The following is a 19,874-nucleotide window of genomic DNA, read 5'->3' as shown; positions in this document are numbered from 1 at the left end:
AAACGAAATCGGACAAATACGACGGAATATGGCATTGCTGTTTTACCTTAGCATCCAGACCTTATGTCGCAGTTCTGCTGAAAGATGAGATCATTCGTACACAAATCAGTCTTTTTCTCAGTTCAGATGTACGCCACCAGTTTCGCTTTCCCATCAAGAAAATTGCCGCTGGCATAGGTCGAAATATCGTGTAACGGTGTTGCGCTGGCACTACGCGCTACGTCTTTCTTGCTGGTCCTCTCTGCCTCTTACTATTTCTTTTAGAGTTTTGCGCTATGACATCACGTCGTTCTACGCGCTAGTAACCATGGTGGAAATAGATTTTCTTCGTGGTTTCTTTGCTGCAGAATGCGAGCGTCACTTCCATCGCAGGCACACAAGCGTCCCGCTATTCCATTGTCTGGAGAAGTCCAGAAGAGCCACAGTTCAACAGGTCACGAAACCGTGCACGTCGATGATCCCTTGACTTTTTCGGTGTCGCCAAAACCTATGGAGAAGAGAGTATTATAAAAGAAAAGTGTTACAGTTTGGCAGCACGAGCGAGGAACACCACAAAAAAAACCACATCATAAACAGCCCGCGTAGGGTTGTCAGTCCATGGTCTTTTTGACATATGGTAGCTTGTTGTTCTTGCTTCATAATAACTGTTATTGAGCAATGTAACGCTAAAAGTATATAGCAAGGGCACAATATTAATGAGAACTAACAGACAATAACGCCAAGGAAAGTACAGGGGGTGTTATCTGTAGAATTTAGAATGTAAATGTGAAGAAAGTAAAGTGGACGAAAAGATGAATTGCCGCCGGCAGGGACCGAACCTGCGACCTTCGAATAACGCGTCCGATGCTCTACCACTGAGCTACGGCGGCGGTCATCCTCCCGTCCACTTTCTGGGGTATATATGTTGATTTAAACCTAGGAGTGTTAGTCAGCGCCAATCTCAGCCATGGCGGCGAATGTGGAACACTCTTTGTTTGCCTCTTGGCGTCACGTAGCACGTGATCTTTTTACGAGTTGGCAGCTGACCAATAATCCCTCGCATACTACCTGAAGGCATTAAGTCTGCCAGGACGAGACCCTCGCTATGAATGAAGGAAAGCTATGATTTTTCAAGGGCTCGTTTATCTTTGTTAGACACAATATTAATGAGAACTAACAGACAATAACGGCGCTGACTAACACTCCTAGGTTTAATCAACATATATACCCCAGAATGTGGACGGGAGGATGACCGCCGCCGTAGCTCAGTGGTAGAGCATCGGACGCGTTATTCGAAGGTCGCAGGTTCGGTCCCTGCCGGCGGCAAGTCATCTTTTCGTCCACTTTACTTTCTTCACATTTACATTCTAAATACTACAGATAACACCCCCTGTACTTTCCTTGGCGTTATTGTCTGTTAGTTCTCATTAATATTGTGTCTAACAAAGATAAACGAGCCCTTGAAAAATCATAGCTTTCCTTCATAGCAAGGGCATGTGAGACTAAACAAAATAATTAACTCGTGGCCGACTCGAAGCTTCACCTGCTTACATGCTGGTGGAGACGCTGTGCTCGCTCGTTCGACGATAACTAGGCACGAGGTCTTTTAAAAATCGGTCTTTGGAACATTTCCTAAAAGGGAAGCCCTTCAGTACTTCAGAGACGTTGCTCTTAGCCACATGCTCTTATTCTGGCGGCACGATTGCAAGATGCACTAATTTCTGTGCGACACTGCGGAAAGTAGGTTGCTCTTGAACAATAATTTTTATATTTGAGGCGCTTCTTGCCCTGTACACTACTGCGATAGCAAAGCTGACAGGTATTCGAAGTGCGATAACGTCATTGCGAGCAACGTCACATGCGGCAATGTGCTCAGGCACTTCGGTCCCGAACATGTCTCATTTAATGGCCCTAGAAAGTGCCTTAAAATTATTACAAAGTTGTGATGCGTTCATTGCGTTGGTAAGAATGTGGCCAGTTTCATCATTTAGGAGCCATTCCAAGCTCAAACACGAAGACCTGGGCACTTCTCAAGAAACTGCATCCACCTTGTTCGTGCTGTATAAGAAATGGTAGTATGTACTGTATTCTGTCTGTTCCAACCATTACACATTTGAAGTACTTCACTAACTTAGGCAAAATGTCGGCCACGTGAATTTGTCATTGCAGTTATTAAGCGTCTCGGGGCTCTTACTGAAATGAAGGTTCTGCGTACGCATGTGATGATTACAAGTAATGTATAGGGCTCCGTGACTGTTTGGCACTTCTAATCAAAATGTACAGTAAAAGCTCGTTAATTCGGATTTCACGGGACCGGAAGAAATGTCCGAATTAACCGAGTGCCGGATTATCGAAGGTATCAAGAAAATAATAAACAAATGTCTGTTACATCAATACACTTTCATTTTCTTCATGAATACGTAACTCCTTTGTTTATTTCGAATAAGAGAAGTGTAAAAGCCGAAGCTTTCGTCATCCTGCGACTTTGTTCTCAGTGCGACCAGTACGCGAGACTCCTGTGTTTAATTAGCTGGAAACGTGCTCTGGACGCGTCCCTTATTACGTACCGTCACCACTATCCAACGCACGCGGCGTTAGTACTTTCGCAGGTAAAATGACCGGAAACTGATAGTTCGTCCATCAGGATGTAGCGAACGAGTTTTATGCCAGCGTATCGACCACGGCTAAAAGCTCTTCATCTTCAACAGTTTTCCCCCATGTTTCGGTTACATTGCGCGCGTATTTCATAAAGCTAAAATGAAACTGGTGGGTGCCGGATCCGCATGTGGACAAAGCGTGGTCACTAACTGATGAAGACAGCGATACGGGCAGCGCCGCCTCGTTTCGGTTGGCTGCGAACGCCGTTTTCGCTCTTTTGCGTCGCAGACTTGCGGTGCTTCGCACTCGGCGCGCTCAGAGGATCGTCCAAATTAACCGAGAAGCGCCCAAATGAGACCCAATTAACGAGAGCTGGACAGAATTAAACAATGCGTATGCTGGCCGGGACCAGGAAACGTCCGAATTATCCCATTTTCCGAATTAATGAGGGTCAAATTAACGAACTTTTACTCCACTTCCTTCCATGACAAATACAGTACGCCGCAATACGAGGATGCGTGTTTCACTGCATAAAAATGAATAACTTCGGTGCAGCCAGCAAAAAGAGAATAACCTGGTGAGTATGAAGCGCGTTCAAGACCCATGCCAAATTAAAAAAAATTCCACAGCATATCCACGGGGTGAATGATGATGAGTGGGGCGAAGCTCTCGTACGGCAGGATCTTGGCGGCGGCGGCGCGCAGCTTCACGCCCAGTACATCATCAACGACGTGAGATCGGGCCGCTTTATACTAAAGGGTCGATGAGAGTCATGGCAACTTGCAACTCACTTTAATTTTACATGTACGCTGTGAATTTTTATTGTTTAATCACGCACAGGAGAAATCTCACCAGGCACTGCCTTGGAGGTAAACAATGGCTGCTAATGGGGAATGAGAGACAGAAGAAGTCGGCTTTTAGCTAACACTTACACTTCTACTTCTACTAGCGTTTCCTACTGGAACATGCCAATGGCTGCTAATGGGGAACGAGAGACAGAAGAAGTCGGCTTTTAGTTAACGCGCACGCTGCGAATTTTTTATTGTTCAACAACGCACAGGAGAAATCTCCCACCGGCACCACCTTGGAGGTCAAGATCTGGTACTAGCGTTAAGACTGGTTACGCACTACGACGGGGACGAACGGGTGCCGCTTTAAGCCCCTAATAAAAACCACAGCATATCCACGGAGTGAATGATGATGTGTGGGCGAAGCTGCGGAGGTTCATCGGTAAACCGTGAATCTTCCGTGAATTCTGCCCAGTACATCATCATCGACGTGAGATCGGGCGTGTTTCTACTAAAGGTTCGATGAGAGTTATGACGACTTGCAGCTCACTTTAATATTACATGTACGCTGTGAATTTTCATTGTTTAGAAAACCATTGCTTTAGAAAACATCTGGCGTCTTTCGTTAAGCAGCTGGCGTCTTTTCGTTTTGCTTTAGAAACATCTGGCGTCTTTTCGTTTTGCTTTTAGAAAACATCTGGGGTCTTTCGTTGGTTTATTTCATCAATCAACGGCGTTTTGAACAAAATTTTTATTGTTTAATCACGCACAGGAGAAATCTCACCAGGCACTACCTTGGAGGTAAACAATGGCTGCTAATGGGAATGAGAGACAGAAGCAGTCGGCTTTTAGCTAACACTTACACTTCTACTAAGGTTTCCTACTGGAACATGCCAATGGCTGCTAATGGGGAACGAGAGACAGAAGAATTCGGCTTTTAGTTAACGCGCACGCTGCGAATTTTTTATTGTTCAACAACGCACAGGAGAAATCTCCCACCGGCACCACCTTGGAGGTCAAGATCTGGTACTTGCGTTAAGACTGGTTACGCACTACGAGGGACGAGCGGGTGCCGCTTTAAGGAGCTTCGCCCCTAAAAAACTTTAAAGGAGCCTTGCAAGAGCTTTTCAACATGGTCAGAAAACGCTGCCGATCCGTAGTCGAGGCTCCTGAGAACACGCGAGCCAAACATTATAGCGCAGCACGCGGCCTGGAATTAACAAATAATTCGCAAGACCAGCTAGAAATTCTACCCTCTTCTTTCGAGAAATGATCCCATACACCCAAATGACCGCGCCCTATACCCAAATTCACCCCCTTTGACTGATTTGAGCATCGTAAGCTGCATAATTACCGCAACCGCCGCGGGAGGGCGCCACGCGCCCGCGCGTGAGCTCGCGATCACACTGAAAGTAAGCCGCGCGTTCCGAGAAAAAAAAAGAAAAAGTGCCCACGCGCGCATGACGTAACTTCTTTCCCAACGTGCCATCCCTCCCTGCTTAGTTCCCAGCGCGCTCGTCGGGACGAGAGAAAAGTGAAAGCAATTACAGCGTGCGACAAATGTCTGTAACTTCGCTCGTACTTGACGGATTCTAAAGATTTTTGTGGCAGACGTTTCGTGAGGCAATAAACTCGTTTAATGGTGTCATTCGATGGTTACTTGGAAAAGTGTTGCAGGGCCCCTTTAAGTTTTAAACGTAATAAGTTCGCTGGAACACTACTTAAATTTTTGTCCTTAGAAGGAACTGCATGATTTCATGCAAATACGTACATTCCGTAGGGAAAGAAAATAAAGAAACAAATAATGTAATTGTCCACGCCTGCCGCTCATTTTATCCATTCAATTCGTTATAATGCAACTAACGTTACAAATGTGAAAAAACAGCCGCATCAATCACTTTTCTTATCTCTTCTAAATATACTTATTTATGATCGAGTTAGTGGGGCGTCAGTCTCAATAATTTTTATATAATTTCTGAAAGAGGCGCCTAAATACACGCCGCTATTGCAGTTCGTGTTATTAAACTAATATTAGCCACTTAGTACATTACTACCCAACCATGAACTTACCACAGAAAATTCGACATTGTATTTGCTGAACAATTTACGTCGAGGAATCCGCTATGAAATAAACGAGTTGGGCTTATCTGCGGTCAATACATATATAAAAGAGGTAAGGTTTATTTCAGTAAATTAACTGACTGAAGAAATGGGAGCTACTCAACTACTTTCGATTGCTACATGCAGAAGGGAAAACACGCGTGGCAGTAGAAGAATGCCTTTTCTATTATACCGTAGAAAGTTTAAAAGGGCAATAATAGCAATAATCCCGCGGTTTTACGTGCCAAAAAAGCGATATGATCATGAGGCACGTCGTAGTGGTGGGCTCCGGAAATTTCGATCATCTGGTGTTCCTCTACGTGCACTGACATCGCACGGTACACGTGCCTCTAGCATTTCTCCTTCATCGAAATGCGATTGCCGTGGCTGAATCGAACACGCGACCTTCGGTTTAGTAGCCTAGCAGCGTAACCACTGTATCACCGCGGCGGATGAAAAGTTTAAAAAACATTCCGAAGGAAATAGAAGAGAAATGTATTAAGGCGTGAGTTTTACCTTAAAACAATATTATTGTGCTGCCTCAAATAGAAGTGATGGAACAAATCATGTGAAATTTTTGTCTACACAATGAAACTGAGGATAACGGTAATGTTCAATACCTTCTAGTTTCGATAGGAGCTCTTCAGCCGCTTCTGCCGAAGACACAAGCAACAAGTCTCTCACAACGCTGACGGGCACTCGTTTCTGGTGTTGCGATTCTGCTGACTCAACCAATCTCCTCAGGTTTTCCTGCATGGAGAGAGATGAGAATCCGTTATTGGTGCTTCGGTTGATTACGGTACTTTACCTGAAACAAGTGCATTAAGACTTTCTTCAGGTTCGCTTTCCTAGATGCGAACCTAGATATTTCCTAGATATTTTTGTTCGCTTTCCTAGATGCGCAAATCAAGTGACCAGATGCAGGGACAGACCGGCACACTGCGAAACTGCCATGAATCCGTCGTAGATGTGAAAGATATAAGGACCTATAGATGAAAAGTAGGATACGCCGGAAACCTTAACAAAAATTTATTCTGTTGGCTGCGACTGACAGAGAAAGAGAATGGTGAATGTCAGACAAAGAAGAGGAAAATAGCAGGAAAAGAACTATACAAAACTATAAGCGTGGTCACTTTGACAGTCTGGGTGAGGGCACCCATAAATCTTCGACCTTTTCAGTTTCACATTTAGAGGTGCAATGTCCAAGTCCGCCATAGTGTCAACTAATAATGATTCCCATCTTTCCTGCAATGACCAGGATTCCCCGCTACTATATTTTGTACTGCAGCTTAATGACCGGATAGCTTTTTCAGAGTGCTCTTATTTGAACCCGAAATGAACCGTGCTCTTCTCCAGAGGTTGGCCAATTAACCACTTAAAGATTAAATGAAAGTTATTGGATACTGAGCTGCACGGATATTGGCGCAAGTGACTACGCGGTCCGCTACATTATTAACAAGAGAAGAGATCGTGCAGCAAGGCTACTACGTAAAGCCAATGTGCCAGAAAGTTACCCGACAAAGAGCCATTTAGTGCTAAATAATTAGGACTACCGGACACTTATTTCGGGAAAGCTTTCCCGAAAGTCTGATTAAACGCTCCAGATGTGTTTAAATTTCGTTTGAAGAGCAAGAGAAAAACGTCTTTATTAAAATACAGAGAATTTTGCCTGCGTATATGTAGGCGCTTATGTGCTAGTCTGTATAGGGAAGGTGATTGCAGGTGAGAAGAAAAATAAAAAAAATCTATATAGACATAACGTGCCTTGCTAGAGTACCATAATTTCGATGAAAGTGATATTCCGTGAGCTAAGCGATCTACGTGATTGACGCTGGTGTCTTAGCTATGAACTCTTGATCCAAGTGAATTGGCTCCGTCCTGTGGATAGTGCAATATTACGCAACACCGGCAGAAGTGCGACATATTATACGCAGCATGCAAAATATCAGCGAGAAAGCATAGAAGCCCTCACATAAACAAAGGAACTTCTGAAAAGATTCCAGCCAGCTATGATGTCGGCGAGGTTATAACAGAGGTTGTTAATATTCTACCATCAGCCACGATAGACATGCTTGGTGAAGTGAGCCACTGAAATGAATTCTGCGCGTCCAGCCTAAGTGAAAGCTCAGTTCATTTTCACAAGAGGCGCGATAAAATGTGCAACTTTTCAGAAGCCCAATCATTTTCCCTATCTGCCATGTGTGGTGAAAGAACGTGGTCGCGCAGACGCTGCCCCATACACTGTCGAGAGCGTGAGTGTTGAACTGGCTTCAGGGACACCCAGGACCATTGCAAAAAAAAAAAAAAAAGGATGTCCATCCGACATTCACCGCTTTCTGTCTCATCTTTTGACATACATTGCACTAAACGCTTTCTCCATTAGGTATTTAAGATTTAGCAGACAATGCTTGGTTTTAAAACCGATGTGTTTCTTCCTTGCCTTCTTCGAAGAAACTCCTGTGATTTAATGCTTAAAGCAACACAGTGGAAATTCCTGAGCATTAAGATTTCTGAACCAGTACTTCTTCTTAGCCTTGTTAGTTCAGAATATATATTTGAAGGGCGGCACAAATTAACACATGCACAGAAGAAATCGACAAGACAGGTCAACCGACACTCGTGCTGCCAACCCTGGCCACTCCGATTGCTTAATCGTCAACTGCACTTCCTTAAAGGGAATTTCAGCGGTAAAAGTGCACCAGTAATGCTCAAAAAGTTCGGAGCAGCCCTCAAAAATCACAACGAACAAAAAAAAAGGGCTAATAATGCAATCACATTTTTGTTGACTAAACTCAGTTATAGCAGCTTTTGAGTACTAGGCTAGTTCACCTTCGAGGGCGTGTTGAGGCAGCGCAGTAAGCTTTACTAGTGTGGACCTCTTTCCAGCCCTCGCAAGTGATACGCTTGAGGTAACCACATCGACTATGCGATGCAAACACCAAGGCCTTTTTCGTGCATCATTTCATAACTTTTACATCTAGGCAGTATGCGGTGTAATTTATGGCTACATCCTTGTTGCGATCTTCGCTGTACTGCAAATTTATACTAGGTACCCCTAAGCATAGGTTGGGAAGATTTTTTTGAATAACTGATTATAAAGTTACGACAAACCAGCGAAGCAAGTATAATCTGCAACTCGTATAAAGCGGTAATACAGCTTTGTATGAAATGGATCACTAACTGCCAATTCGTCAACACATGCACTCCTGTAGCGATAACTTCAATAACTCCGCCATAACTCCGCGACTAAAGAAATAGTGCCGCTCATACACTCGGCAATGTTCTGCGAAGGTGGCGCCACCGGCTGTCCGGCTCATGACGTCAGTCAGGAGTGTGCACCCATTGGTGCAGGCTTCTGTGCATCCGCCTTTGAGGAGGAAATGCCGCAGACTTCTAAAGTAGTGTCCGACTATAGCTTCCTCAATAGTTCGGATCGTAAAGTGACCGCCCCAGACAGCTGTGTCCACGGCTCCAATCGTCAGACTCGGAAAAACACGTTCCATTGCTACGTTCGGAGCCACGCCTGGACGTTTTCATTGTTGGTTCGCGATATAAGAGGAAGGCAATATTTCCTGTTTATGAATCTGTTTCATTCTGCAAGTTTCCTCAGAACTAAATCGACATGTCTAGACGCAGTGCCTTCTATGCTAAATGGCAAATATACACAGCTACACAAAGCTTTCTTTTTTGAGCTGGCTGCTTAGATAAGAGAGCCAATAGATCAGATTTCAGTACCCCACAGCATAGCACACCTCAAGCCAATATGCAATGTTAATATCACATGTGGGGTCTCACGAGGCAAAACCACGCTTGATTACGGGGCACGCTGTAATTGAGGGCTCAAGAAATTGCGCCCGCCTGGGGGTCTTTAACGTACACCTAAATCTCAGTACACGAGCCTCTAGCATTTCGCCTCTATCGAAAGGCGACCGTCGCGGCCAGGTCCGAACCCTCGACATTTGGGTCAGCAGCCGAGCACCATACACCACTGTACCATTTTGTCGGCCAATATGCAACGTTAATAGGCAGAGAAGGTCATTAAGAACGCCTTTTACGGCACGAGGGTTTCTACTTGGGCTTGCTGATTTTCCATTCGCACGTGTATTGTGGCGCGTAAAGACAACAGACAAGGAAGGTGAACTGTGACACACACAGAGCGCTTCGTGGATGTCATTGTGTGCATTCTTTGTCTGTGTCCTTTACATGCAATAATACACGTGCCTTTCACGACTTCACGCTCACTAACATACGGTGAGGAAACTTGGAGAATAACAAAGAAACTAGAGAAGTTAATAACTAAGCAACGGGCGATGGAACGAAAAATGCTAGGAATAACTTTAAGAGAAAGGAAGAGAGCAGAATAGATTAAAGGATAAACAGGGGTAGCTGATATTGCAGCTGACATTAACAACAAAAAGCAGACGTGGGCAGGCCACGCCATGCGAAATACAGATGAGCTACGGAATGGGTACCAAGGGATGATAGGCGTAGCGGTGGACGGCAGAGGGTTTGATGGAGTGCCGAAATCAGAAAGTCTGCAGCCAGAAAATGGAACCTGCTCGCACAGGATATGGCAAATTGGAGATCACTGTTAGGGACCTTCGTTCTGCAGCGCACATAAAAATATATGCCCGAAATTATAATGATAATGAAATTTCAGACTAAAACTGTAGTGCTCCTGTGCTCCATATTCAGTGTTGAGCTTTCTTCAGCAAATCAATGCTGTAGGAGTACTAATGACTTGTTTAGATTTGCTGAGCCTAAACGCGAAGTCCATGGGTGCATTATGCTTCTGCTTGCTTTGCACGCTATTCTTGCGGTGAATTTCACACCACTCCCAGTCAATTCATTAATATGCGGCCGAAATAAAATGTCAATAGGGAAAGAATGCACCGGATGAAGCTGTAAGTAAACGAGCCCCGTTTTGTCATGTAAAAGCTTGTAGAATAACCGGACAACTCGCGCTAAACCCAAGTCTATTTTACCACTCTAGTTGTAATGTATTGTAATACATCTTGATGATGTATTGATCTCTAGCGGATGTACCATTGTTGAAACTGGTTAATATGCACGCCAACTATTGATTTTAAGATCTGTAAGTATGCACTCTCTAAAGATTGCTTTTTCTAAGGTCTATATACCAGGTTTTTGTTAGGACGCGTAATACAAAGCTCACCTTCAACGCATGGTCTTTACGATTTACTGCTTTTGTCCAGCCATATTCCAGAATGCCTGGGAACATAAGCAGCAAAATAAAAATTGACAGGAGCGGTTTGCGTAAAATAACTAATCAGATTAACTTCTAGAAGAGACACCTTTGCTATACAATATGCCGCAATGGATTGGTCAAAGACTACAAAGTCAGTTTTCCATTGATGTACAGACATTTATCGTGGATCGAAATCCGAGCATTTGGTAGCTTTTCGTCCAAAGTTATCGGAGTGAGGCCGGCACTTCTGTTAACGTGCCGGCTGTTTGGAAGCCGTCACATTGATTCAAATGGTGCAACGACGAGGTCGCATCACCTAACCTGTCCACAAAAAACAAATCTCTTGGTGGCTGACGTTCTAATTGGTCCACAACAAAGGATTCCTGCGGCGGAAATCGTTCTAGAAATAAGTGCCAAGGAGCGGGCCTGTCGTGCGGAAATCGAGACCGTCGCATTGCATATCATGCCGCTATAGACGCGTGTTTTGTCGCTGTGAACAAACTACCGAACGACGGCGCGTGTAAGCACAAAAGAAGGAACCAGGGACTACGTTTGCCGCCCTTGCTGTTAAAACGGCACCAAAAGTTGGAGGACGCTTGAGCTTCGCCTTCAAGAGCAGAACACGATAGCGAAATCAGGCCCCGTTCGCATCGTCGTCTCGATCGCTGGCCTGGCTTCGCTTCGCTTCTCGGTGGTTGCCTCAACCGTACCGCAGGAAACGACGGCGTTTCGCGTAACGTTGGCCATTTCAAAGTATTCTAGAATGTCTGCTGCAAGTACTGTTGGGAAATGCCCCGCTACGCGCCCCGTAAGGTGGCACGCGCACCTGCCCAGCTTTACACTCTGTTGATTCTGTAGCTGGAAATGATGATTAATTATGCCTGAGTGCTTTGTAAAAGGTGGGCCTTTAAACACTCCACTTGTCTGCAATTCAGAGATTTTGACGCCTCGTGCGGTTCTACACTCCTGCCAGCAATATTACACGCGTTAAGGGACTATTAGTCGGATACAACTTAAGAAGTCCGGAAAGGCCCTGCCCAGGCGACCGAAGCGCGGCAGCCGATCTCCGCGACTAAAGAATTAGTCCCGCTCACGCGCTCGGCAATGCTTTTCGAAGGCGGGGTCACCGGCCGTCCGGCTTGTGACGTTAGTCTGAAGTGCGCGTCCATTGGCGCAGGCTTGTGTGCATGCGCGTTTGAGGAGGAAATGCCGCGGCCTTCTAAAGTTGTTTCCGACTATAGTGTTTTTCCAGAGCAGCTTCATACCATATATTGCACAAATAATGATTGCCGAATTATATACTACATACCAGTTTTTGATTTTGCCGAGCTTGTTGCTTCTTCATGAGCAGTAGCTCAACGATGATGCTTTGCTTGTTTGGATCGACATTCTGAAAACAGAAAATGTACGTAAATTATTAGGGTCACTCGCACCGCTGCCGTCACATCTCGTGTATGGACTAAGATGCCGTAGTTCTGCACTACAATGCGGCCGCAGGAGTTCCAACAGGCGCACTGCAGGCGGTGAGCCAGTTGTGCACATTGGGCGTACCGGTCAGCATTGTCGCCTCGCCTTGTTCGGCGGTAGAATTTGAGGCTGTTCATGTAAAATACGCGCGAACTAAAACACTGATGATTGTTCTAGCAGCTAGCGCGCTCGCGTGGTATTTGCGCTTCTTTAATTTATTTTACTGACGCGAAGGCCGCAAGGACGTGGTGGAAGCGTAGCTCCCGCACACGGTATATTTTCTCCGCCTCCCAACGCAACCTCGTAGCAAATAGATCTAAGGATTTCGCCTTAAAACCGCGAAGCCGATTTCTGCTTGTCGACTAGCTTCAATACGATTATCACCGAAGCTGGTCACAGAAATTCGTCGAACGTCCACCAGCTAATCAGAGGACATCGTCGACCTCTGCCGGTGAGTTAAGGGGGAGGCGGACAAAGCACGGCAAATAATAAAGGACATTTCCGAATATCACTTTCCCATGCTGCTGTCGAAGAAAGCTGACACTGTTTGTCAGGTCATTGAGCGTTGCCACAAGTTCGACAAACTCGGCAGCATTAGCAAGGGATGGTCAAGTAATCTTGAGCTCGCGCCTCGCGGAGGGCTAGTGGTGTAGCTGCAGCTCTAGGTATTCCTTTTCGCTACAGTATATATCTACAAAGACCCATCAAGACTACATGGATGTTTGAGCGCTATAAGTTCGGATATCTTTCTCCAATTAAACACATTTTGAAAGTAGCCTAATCTATAGGTTTTACTTAGTTTTTAGGATGAGGAGGAGAATAAGAGAATTGCAGAGAGGCTAACCTGGGCTGAGACCGGTTAGCTACTTATCTTTATTGGCTGATATACTATGCTGGTTATTTTTAAGTGGTTACAAGGCAGGCTCACCCTGCCGTTAATGCGGAAACCGTTCATAAGCACGTTGGTCTGGTTGATGAGGTCCTCTTGAAAGTTCTTCTTGAGAGCCCTTCCCTTGGGACGAATGCCTTCCTCCGGTACGGGTATCACCTGTATTCCCCACACTGAGATGGCCACGTACGAATCCGAGAGGTACTCCACCAGCTACTCATACCGTGAATGGAAAGGGAAAGAAAATGGAAAGACGAGGAAAAGTGCCATTTAGGATTACATGAAAAGTAGCGTTTTTTTCCTTAGAATAAACTCTCACAGTGCGAAAAACTATAGCAACCATTTTTTACAATGTAGTCGATTGTCTAGTTATGTAAGACGAATTGTAATTAAAGTCGTTGAAATCAAGACGAAGAATGTGATACCTCAAGAACTCAGTGTTTGCTTCATTGACTTTGTTCCATGGCCATTTTTTTATGAAGTAATACGAGACAAAGCTCGAAATACATATTTTGTATTTCATAAGCGCCAAAGTAGCTTAACGATCTTCTCATAGTAACTAAATGTAAACAATTCCGCTAGGCGGAAAAGTTGTTGGTTAGAGCTTTTTGAAGTAATGAATTTATGTAATTCTCCTGCTAAACCGCTTTCGCAGCTACCTGAATAATTGGTATCAATAGACAATGCACGTATTAACGCGCCTCAAGCCTCCTAACACATTGGTTGCGATAAATCGTGGTGGGTATCCAATGCTTTTTCTGTGATTTATTTATTTTTGATCGGCCTTCTTTTACCTCAACGGTCGCTGGCCTGTAGGAAAAGCTTTTCGTGTGATTGAAGTCTGGGTCCGAAGTTCCGGAGACCGCCTCCGTTACCGTGTCCTCTTGGTCCTTGAACATACGATATTTACACCTTATATCCTGAAAACAAAAAAAAAATCACACCGTTAAGTTTGGCCTTACAAGCTTAAGCGTAACACTATTATTCAAGGATGTATTTGTCCTTAATGCCACCTTCATAGCTGTTTGTAAAATCGAAGAGGCTTCCCGAGAGTTTCACACAGCTGGCAGAGATTTTAAGTAATCGCTTTGGCGGCTGACTGCTCATTCTGTGGCTCTAACAATCTTACAGATTGATAAACGATGTTACATGTGAGTACCCCCAAGCTCAAATTACGATGCTTCCGGAACACCACACGACTGTAAAATGTTCGTGTTCCCTGATAAATCTGCAAGAGCGATTAGTTCTACATGTTTTTCATGTTTGCTCGTACAATGAAAGTGGAAATTACTGTTTATCGCAACACTTCGTGGTAGTGTGCCGTCGGTTGTGTCTGGTGTGGCACAAGTAGCATTGGATTCATGGACTGAAAGTTGCTTACTACTGCTCACCAACTTATGCAGTGGTCAAAACATTTCCCACCGTTGCATCGTACATCAATCACGTAAACGTTCAATTATACCGATTTCCTTAATGTGTAACAACAAATCAGGTAATTAAATAAAACGCGAACTAGGGCCAGTTGCCAAAAAAACGAGTATTAACACAAGACGTTCGAGAAGGTCTTCAATTTGCTGGCTGCGTTCGTGAGGATTTATGTCCACCGCGGTGGTATAGCGGTTACGGTGCTCGGCTACTGACCCGAAGGTCGCGAGTTCGATACCGGCCGCGGCAGTCGCATTTCGATGGAGGCGAAAGGTAGAGGCCCGTGTATTGTGCGATGTCAGTGCACGTTAAAAAAACATCAGATGGTCTAAATTTTCTGAGCCCTCCACTACGCCGTGTCTGATAATCATATCGTGGTTTTGGGACGTAAAACCCCAGATATTATTATTATATTATCCCTGAGCATTCACTCGCCTTCAGAGCGATAGCTTTACTCCTCCCACCAGAAACCCAGAAAACGATCTTGTGTGCGTGTTTGACCTGGAAGTTCAGCCAATGCCGATTTACTCCTCTTACTTATCGCACGTGCGTCGTCATAGCAACGGACATGCGCAGTGTTGCTTTGGTCTCCCCGGCGCACTCCTCTCAGTCGATCGGCGAGAGCCGCCAGCCCGGCGGCGCGCGCGCCTTGAGACGTTAACTTCTGTCTGCCTCCGGCGCCGGCAATATACGAAGATAAATTTGAGATAGTGACTGAACTGTACTTGTACGTATCTGCACCAACAGCGCTCGATATCAGATGTTCGATGGTAACGCCATTTAAAAAGGGTCATTGATGTATTGAGCGCATCGTACTCTATTGTATGAGTGAAAGTGCTTATGTTGTATATATAATGATGGGCGAATAGTAACTATAAAGTTCGAAGCCAATTCGACGAAAATAGTGGTTTTGTCGAATAACTTCGTATCGAATAGTTCGAATAGAGCATTTACTCAGCTAACTTGCACTATATCTTTAAGAATTGGAACTAAATGTATGCGAATGTCACTTTTTTGGTTCGAAGTGGACAAATGGTGGCAGGATTTGAACGGTAATAGGGCGCAAGTTGTAAGCTCTAAATATGTTGCATTTTAAAATTTGCTATACTTAGCGCATACAAGCCTGCATAACACGCTTTTAAACTTACATTTAACCTTCAAATGCGGCTTCGCGGCAGTGCGCATTTCTCTTGATTAGGTGGTTTCACGGCATAGCAGGCCGATGCTGCAGTGAAATCACCTTTCCGAGCAGGTCACATGCGGTCCAATATACGTCTATTCGTTCATTTCGAATACTTCGAAATTTTGAATAATTCAAAATCGTCTCGAATCCAGTTCGAGCACTGAAATATTCGTTCGCATTATCGCTCATTCCTAGTATATGGACTGTACACTGAATATTAATCTGCAGTGCTTTACAATACGAAGTGGCTTTCTAACCTCGCGTTTTGCACCAGCTGAGAAAAAAAAAAATTGAGCTGACTCTTCGCGTTGCGACACCGCACGCGCATCTGTTAAGCGCTTTCTCGTGAAACTTTGGAATTTATGGACAGCGACTCAGTACAGTGTCACATAGGTTATTTTTCTGCAACCAAAGCAATTTCTCTGTTGTGATATCCAGCTAAACAAAATGTGATTATGCAAAAATGTCTTTACGGTGCCTTTGTCGACACAAACATTGTTTCTTTGTTTTGACTTGTAGATGCTTCCGAAATATATTTACGTTGCTTTACGCGCTACTAGAACAAGAGTTGCGCGATTGTGTTTGTGCGGATGATTTAGCCTGTTATCTCGCTCGTCAAACATTGCCAAACGGCAAACAATTTAACTAATTATAGTAAAATAAATGTGAACAAACTGCACCTTTATTGTATCCTGATATCGCTATTTCATAAAAAGATTGCATTGCGAAAGCCTTGAGTATAATTCTAGCAGAGTATTACAGACGATTGTTTACTGGCTGTGAGGTTGGATTTTACAGACGCAATCTTTAACTGACTTTAGAAAGGGCAGTTTTACGCCGCAGATACCATATTGTCCGTATTGCTTTCACTGAGGAAAGCATGGACAGATAAGCACTAGACTATTTACTAGATCGGTTATGCAGTGTAAGAACAGTCTACATGGTCGATCAAATTATTTGGTCGTGGAGCGTTGTATACCGCGCAGAACACTGCACTTACCGTGAAGCGTTTCGGTAACGAACGACAGTGCAGGATTCGGACGATAAAGTTCAGGTCTCGGCCCACAAGTTCTCCTGGGCTGTCCAAGAAGACGTTGTCGTGTTCGGTGTATTCGTGGCCAGTTTCTGAGCATGGTATCATCTCAACCTATCAAGGAAAAGAACATTTGTTCTAGCGCCCTTATTTATATCTATCAGCAGCCTTCCCACAGAACGTTCGGTAACGGACAGGATGTTTTTATTCTGGTTAGGATGCGTGCCTTTGATACTGCATTGCTTTTGTTATCAACCAAACAACGCAAAATTAAATCCCCCCTCCCCCCTTTTTTTTCTTTTCAAATCACTCGCACCTTGCGTGCTGCTCAGCATCTATCTCTTTTCACACTATACGCCAGGATGATAGCGTTCTAGAATAATTATCCACAAGTTAACTGTTTCAGAAAAGCACAAACCTGTTTGACGATTCTTCAACGAGCCTTCACGATTCGATTTCAGCTCTTCGACTTCTGAACACTTTTTGTTCTATTCTTCCACCTCCAACTTTGAATTTTCCTAGTCGCCTGGTCAGTTAAGTGCATACAATTTCTCTATTGAGGCTCATTCCCTGACGAACCCTTTCCTGAACTGAGGAAAAGTCTTTCCCACAAAATTGTGCAGTATTTGTCTTCATATAGTTTCATTCGCTTAAACCGAATGTCATATTTTATCCAATTAGGTCCTGTCATATAAAAATATGTCACTACTCACTAAATATATCACTACTCAATGAAGATTCATCGGTTTTAGTGGCACAAGGGAAAGGTGTCCAAGGGGCGCCATGACTGATAATGTGGTTTTGGCTCAGACCAAGTAGTTACGATGATGGGATTTAATATGGCTCTAAAGCAGCCTAGAATCAATTGCTATATGGAACAAAACTTTTTGGTAATTAAATGATATGTGCAGTTGATGGAGCTTTAAATATTGTAATTTCTTACATTGATAATTCCCACTTCTTCTCCCTTGAAGTTTATGATTTCCAGTTGTTCCTTCAGATCAACCTGTACAAAAGAAGTGTGATTTAGCTTCAGAGAATGTCATCATGCCATTGGAAAAAAGCAATTGTATTAGATGGCTCACCATGTACGCAAGTGGTTGCAAGTACACTTGCACTGTCCCTATCCTCACTTCCGTGTTGGGATCCTCTAAAAAAGGGTCTCGTTCCTGCATATTCCAAGTTCATGCAGAGAGTTACAACGCTCACTGGGCCCGCATCCGCACGCGGAAATGTAACTGTATTAGTGTGGCATACCTCGTCTACTTCCCACTGCTCGCCGTTCTCGTACTTGCTGTACATTTCCTTCATTGCGAATACACGGCTCAAAAATTTCTCTTTCGTCCAATCGAATTCTTGTTCAGCTTTAAAGTATTTGGCCTTTACGTACACCTGGAATCATAGAAGAACAACAGATATTTATCGCACAACCGCCTTCATCACTAAGAAAACGAATTATAGAAACAGCAGCACTAAGTTGCGGAAAATGCGATCGTTTTTTGCACTGCCATATCGCGTATCTCGGGGAATGACTTCATTTTCTTATGATAGATTATTTGTGGCTTATGTATCTCAATAGCGGCTTCCAGTACATGAGTGTGATAGTGCTTGCCAATTATGTGAAGCTTTGGCTCCCGTCAGCAGGAAAATGAGAAAATTTTGCCCAGACCATTATTTCCGAAGCAAAAAATCATATAGCTATCAGACAAACGGTAGGACGTGGCCAGTGTTCTTCCAGTTAGCGCGTAAAAGGGCGGCTGGGGATAATTAGGCATGTGTTTCGCATGCGAAAATTTAAGACTTCCAGAGGAATATTGCAACATTCGCGTCTATATTAATTCACACGGTTTAACAGCGTGCGCAATCTACACACGTCCATGCCGCCATGAAGACAAGGATATGTCTGTTGCAGGAATGCTCCAAGGACAACGCGCATGTGCAGGGACTCAAACATGAGCTTAGTATACTGGATTCAGAACGAACGTTTTCTAAAGACAGAATACTAGGCCCATGGCGATCAAAGGTTCGCCATAGAGCGATGAAAGTCCTTCAGTGCTTCTTCGAAGACACTGATATTTGTGATTAGTGCAGACTTAACTACATCGGCTGTGTCGATTGTGCTTGTGTGTGCCAAACATTAGCGGGCTGTGTTAAAACCGGAACTTTTGAACTCACACAAGGCAAAACAATAATTTTTTTTTAAATTTAATTTGTTTTCTGACAATACTCGTGAAACGAGATGTGCGTCGCCAAGAAATGGTAGCAACGACTGCTTAATTTATTTTCATTTTAATCAAGAAAGCACATAATATAAAATGCCAATACAATCAACATTTTCACCGCACTCAGTCGCACTAAAATAACGAACGGTAATCTGTCTAAGCAATAAAATGTATAAGAAGGTACTCTCTTTTCTTACGCAAAATTTTAGTGCTCCTAATTCGTTATTAGGAATAAGGTTCCTCTGTTGTGATCAGAATACTGGAAGTTTATGCGTATTATACATCAATTTATTGGGCAGCTCAGTGATTTCATGATTCCCTGAATGTCGCTACCTCTACCTATGATCGCAAACTCAGCAACGTTTCTCATCTGTTTGCTTTCATTGTACGTGCATGTTAGACGTACGCGTATACCTATTTGCAAGTCTCTACGGCTTATATTTCTGTGCGCCATGCGCCATTCATGAGCCAATATTTAACGTGTGTGATTCAGCAGCTTCTTGGAAATGAATAGCGCACAAGTAGCAATCGTGACCCACACAAATAACGTACATGGCTACATCAGATACACTCAACGCTCCTGATAAATTTCGCTTGGAACCTTAAAGTGCGCTATGCATGTGAGTTGTGAACAATGTAATGCAGTCATAAACGGCGAACGTAAAAGATGCTCAAATTAATACCGTACGTTATTTTAAGGCTTGCATAGACTCTGAGACAACTTCTAATTTTCGGTTGACAGCGCTCTATGGGTTTCTAGAAATTATGTTGCTGACGACGATGGCAAACTTGTTGAAATTTGTTTAGGTAAGAGATGTACAGCTGAAAAATGCGCTTTTTCGAAAGCACAAACTTTCACTCTCTTCGTTACTGCTATTGTGGAAGAATTAAGCCCTCAATATTTCAGGCAGGCATAGTTATTCAACTTACCTCTGTGCGTCCTAGTTGTTTGCCCAGTAACTGTGGCGAAACAAGCAATAT

The 19,874-nt window shown here is 43.9% G+C and overlaps 1 protein-coding gene across 1 annotated transcript in view; it reads right to left on the bottom strand.

The window, feature by feature from the left end:
- LOC119395083 (kinesin-like protein KIF28) overlaps positions 1-19,874 on the bottom strand; it is a 65,083-nt gene continuing 45,209 nt past the window's right edge. Inside the window, exons 16-25 of the mRNA XM_049416083.1 lie at positions 19,824-19,874; positions 17,929-18,063; positions 17,757-17,840; positions 17,615-17,677; positions 16,639-16,785; positions 13,825-13,950; positions 13,070-13,243; positions 11,984-12,064; positions 6,086-6,215; positions 1-487 (exon numbers count right to left, since the gene is read on the bottom strand). The exon at positions 19,824-19,874 is cut by the window's right edge and continues 98 nt beyond it. Of these exons, the coding sequence (XP_049272040.1) occupies positions 435-487; positions 6,086-6,215; positions 11,984-12,064; positions 13,070-13,243; positions 13,825-13,950; positions 16,639-16,785; positions 17,615-17,677; positions 17,757-17,840; positions 17,929-18,063; positions 19,824-19,874 (1,044 nt within the window). The 3' untranslated portion in view covers positions 1-434. The remainder of the gene's footprint in view (positions 488-6,085; positions 6,216-11,983; positions 12,065-13,069; positions 13,244-13,824; positions 13,951-16,638; positions 16,786-17,614; positions 17,678-17,756; positions 17,841-17,928; positions 18,064-19,823) is intronic.

Source organism: Rhipicephalus sanguineus, chromosome 5 (genome assembly GCF_013339695.2).
Source record: "Rhipicephalus sanguineus isolate Rsan-2018 chromosome 5, BIME_Rsan_1.4, whole genome shotgun sequence".
Taxonomy (NCBI): Eukaryota; Metazoa; Arthropoda; class Arachnida; order Ixodida; family Ixodidae; genus Rhipicephalus; species Rhipicephalus sanguineus.
Note: the sequence above shows the minus strand (reverse complement) of the source record. Positions and strands in the feature narration are given on the sequence as shown.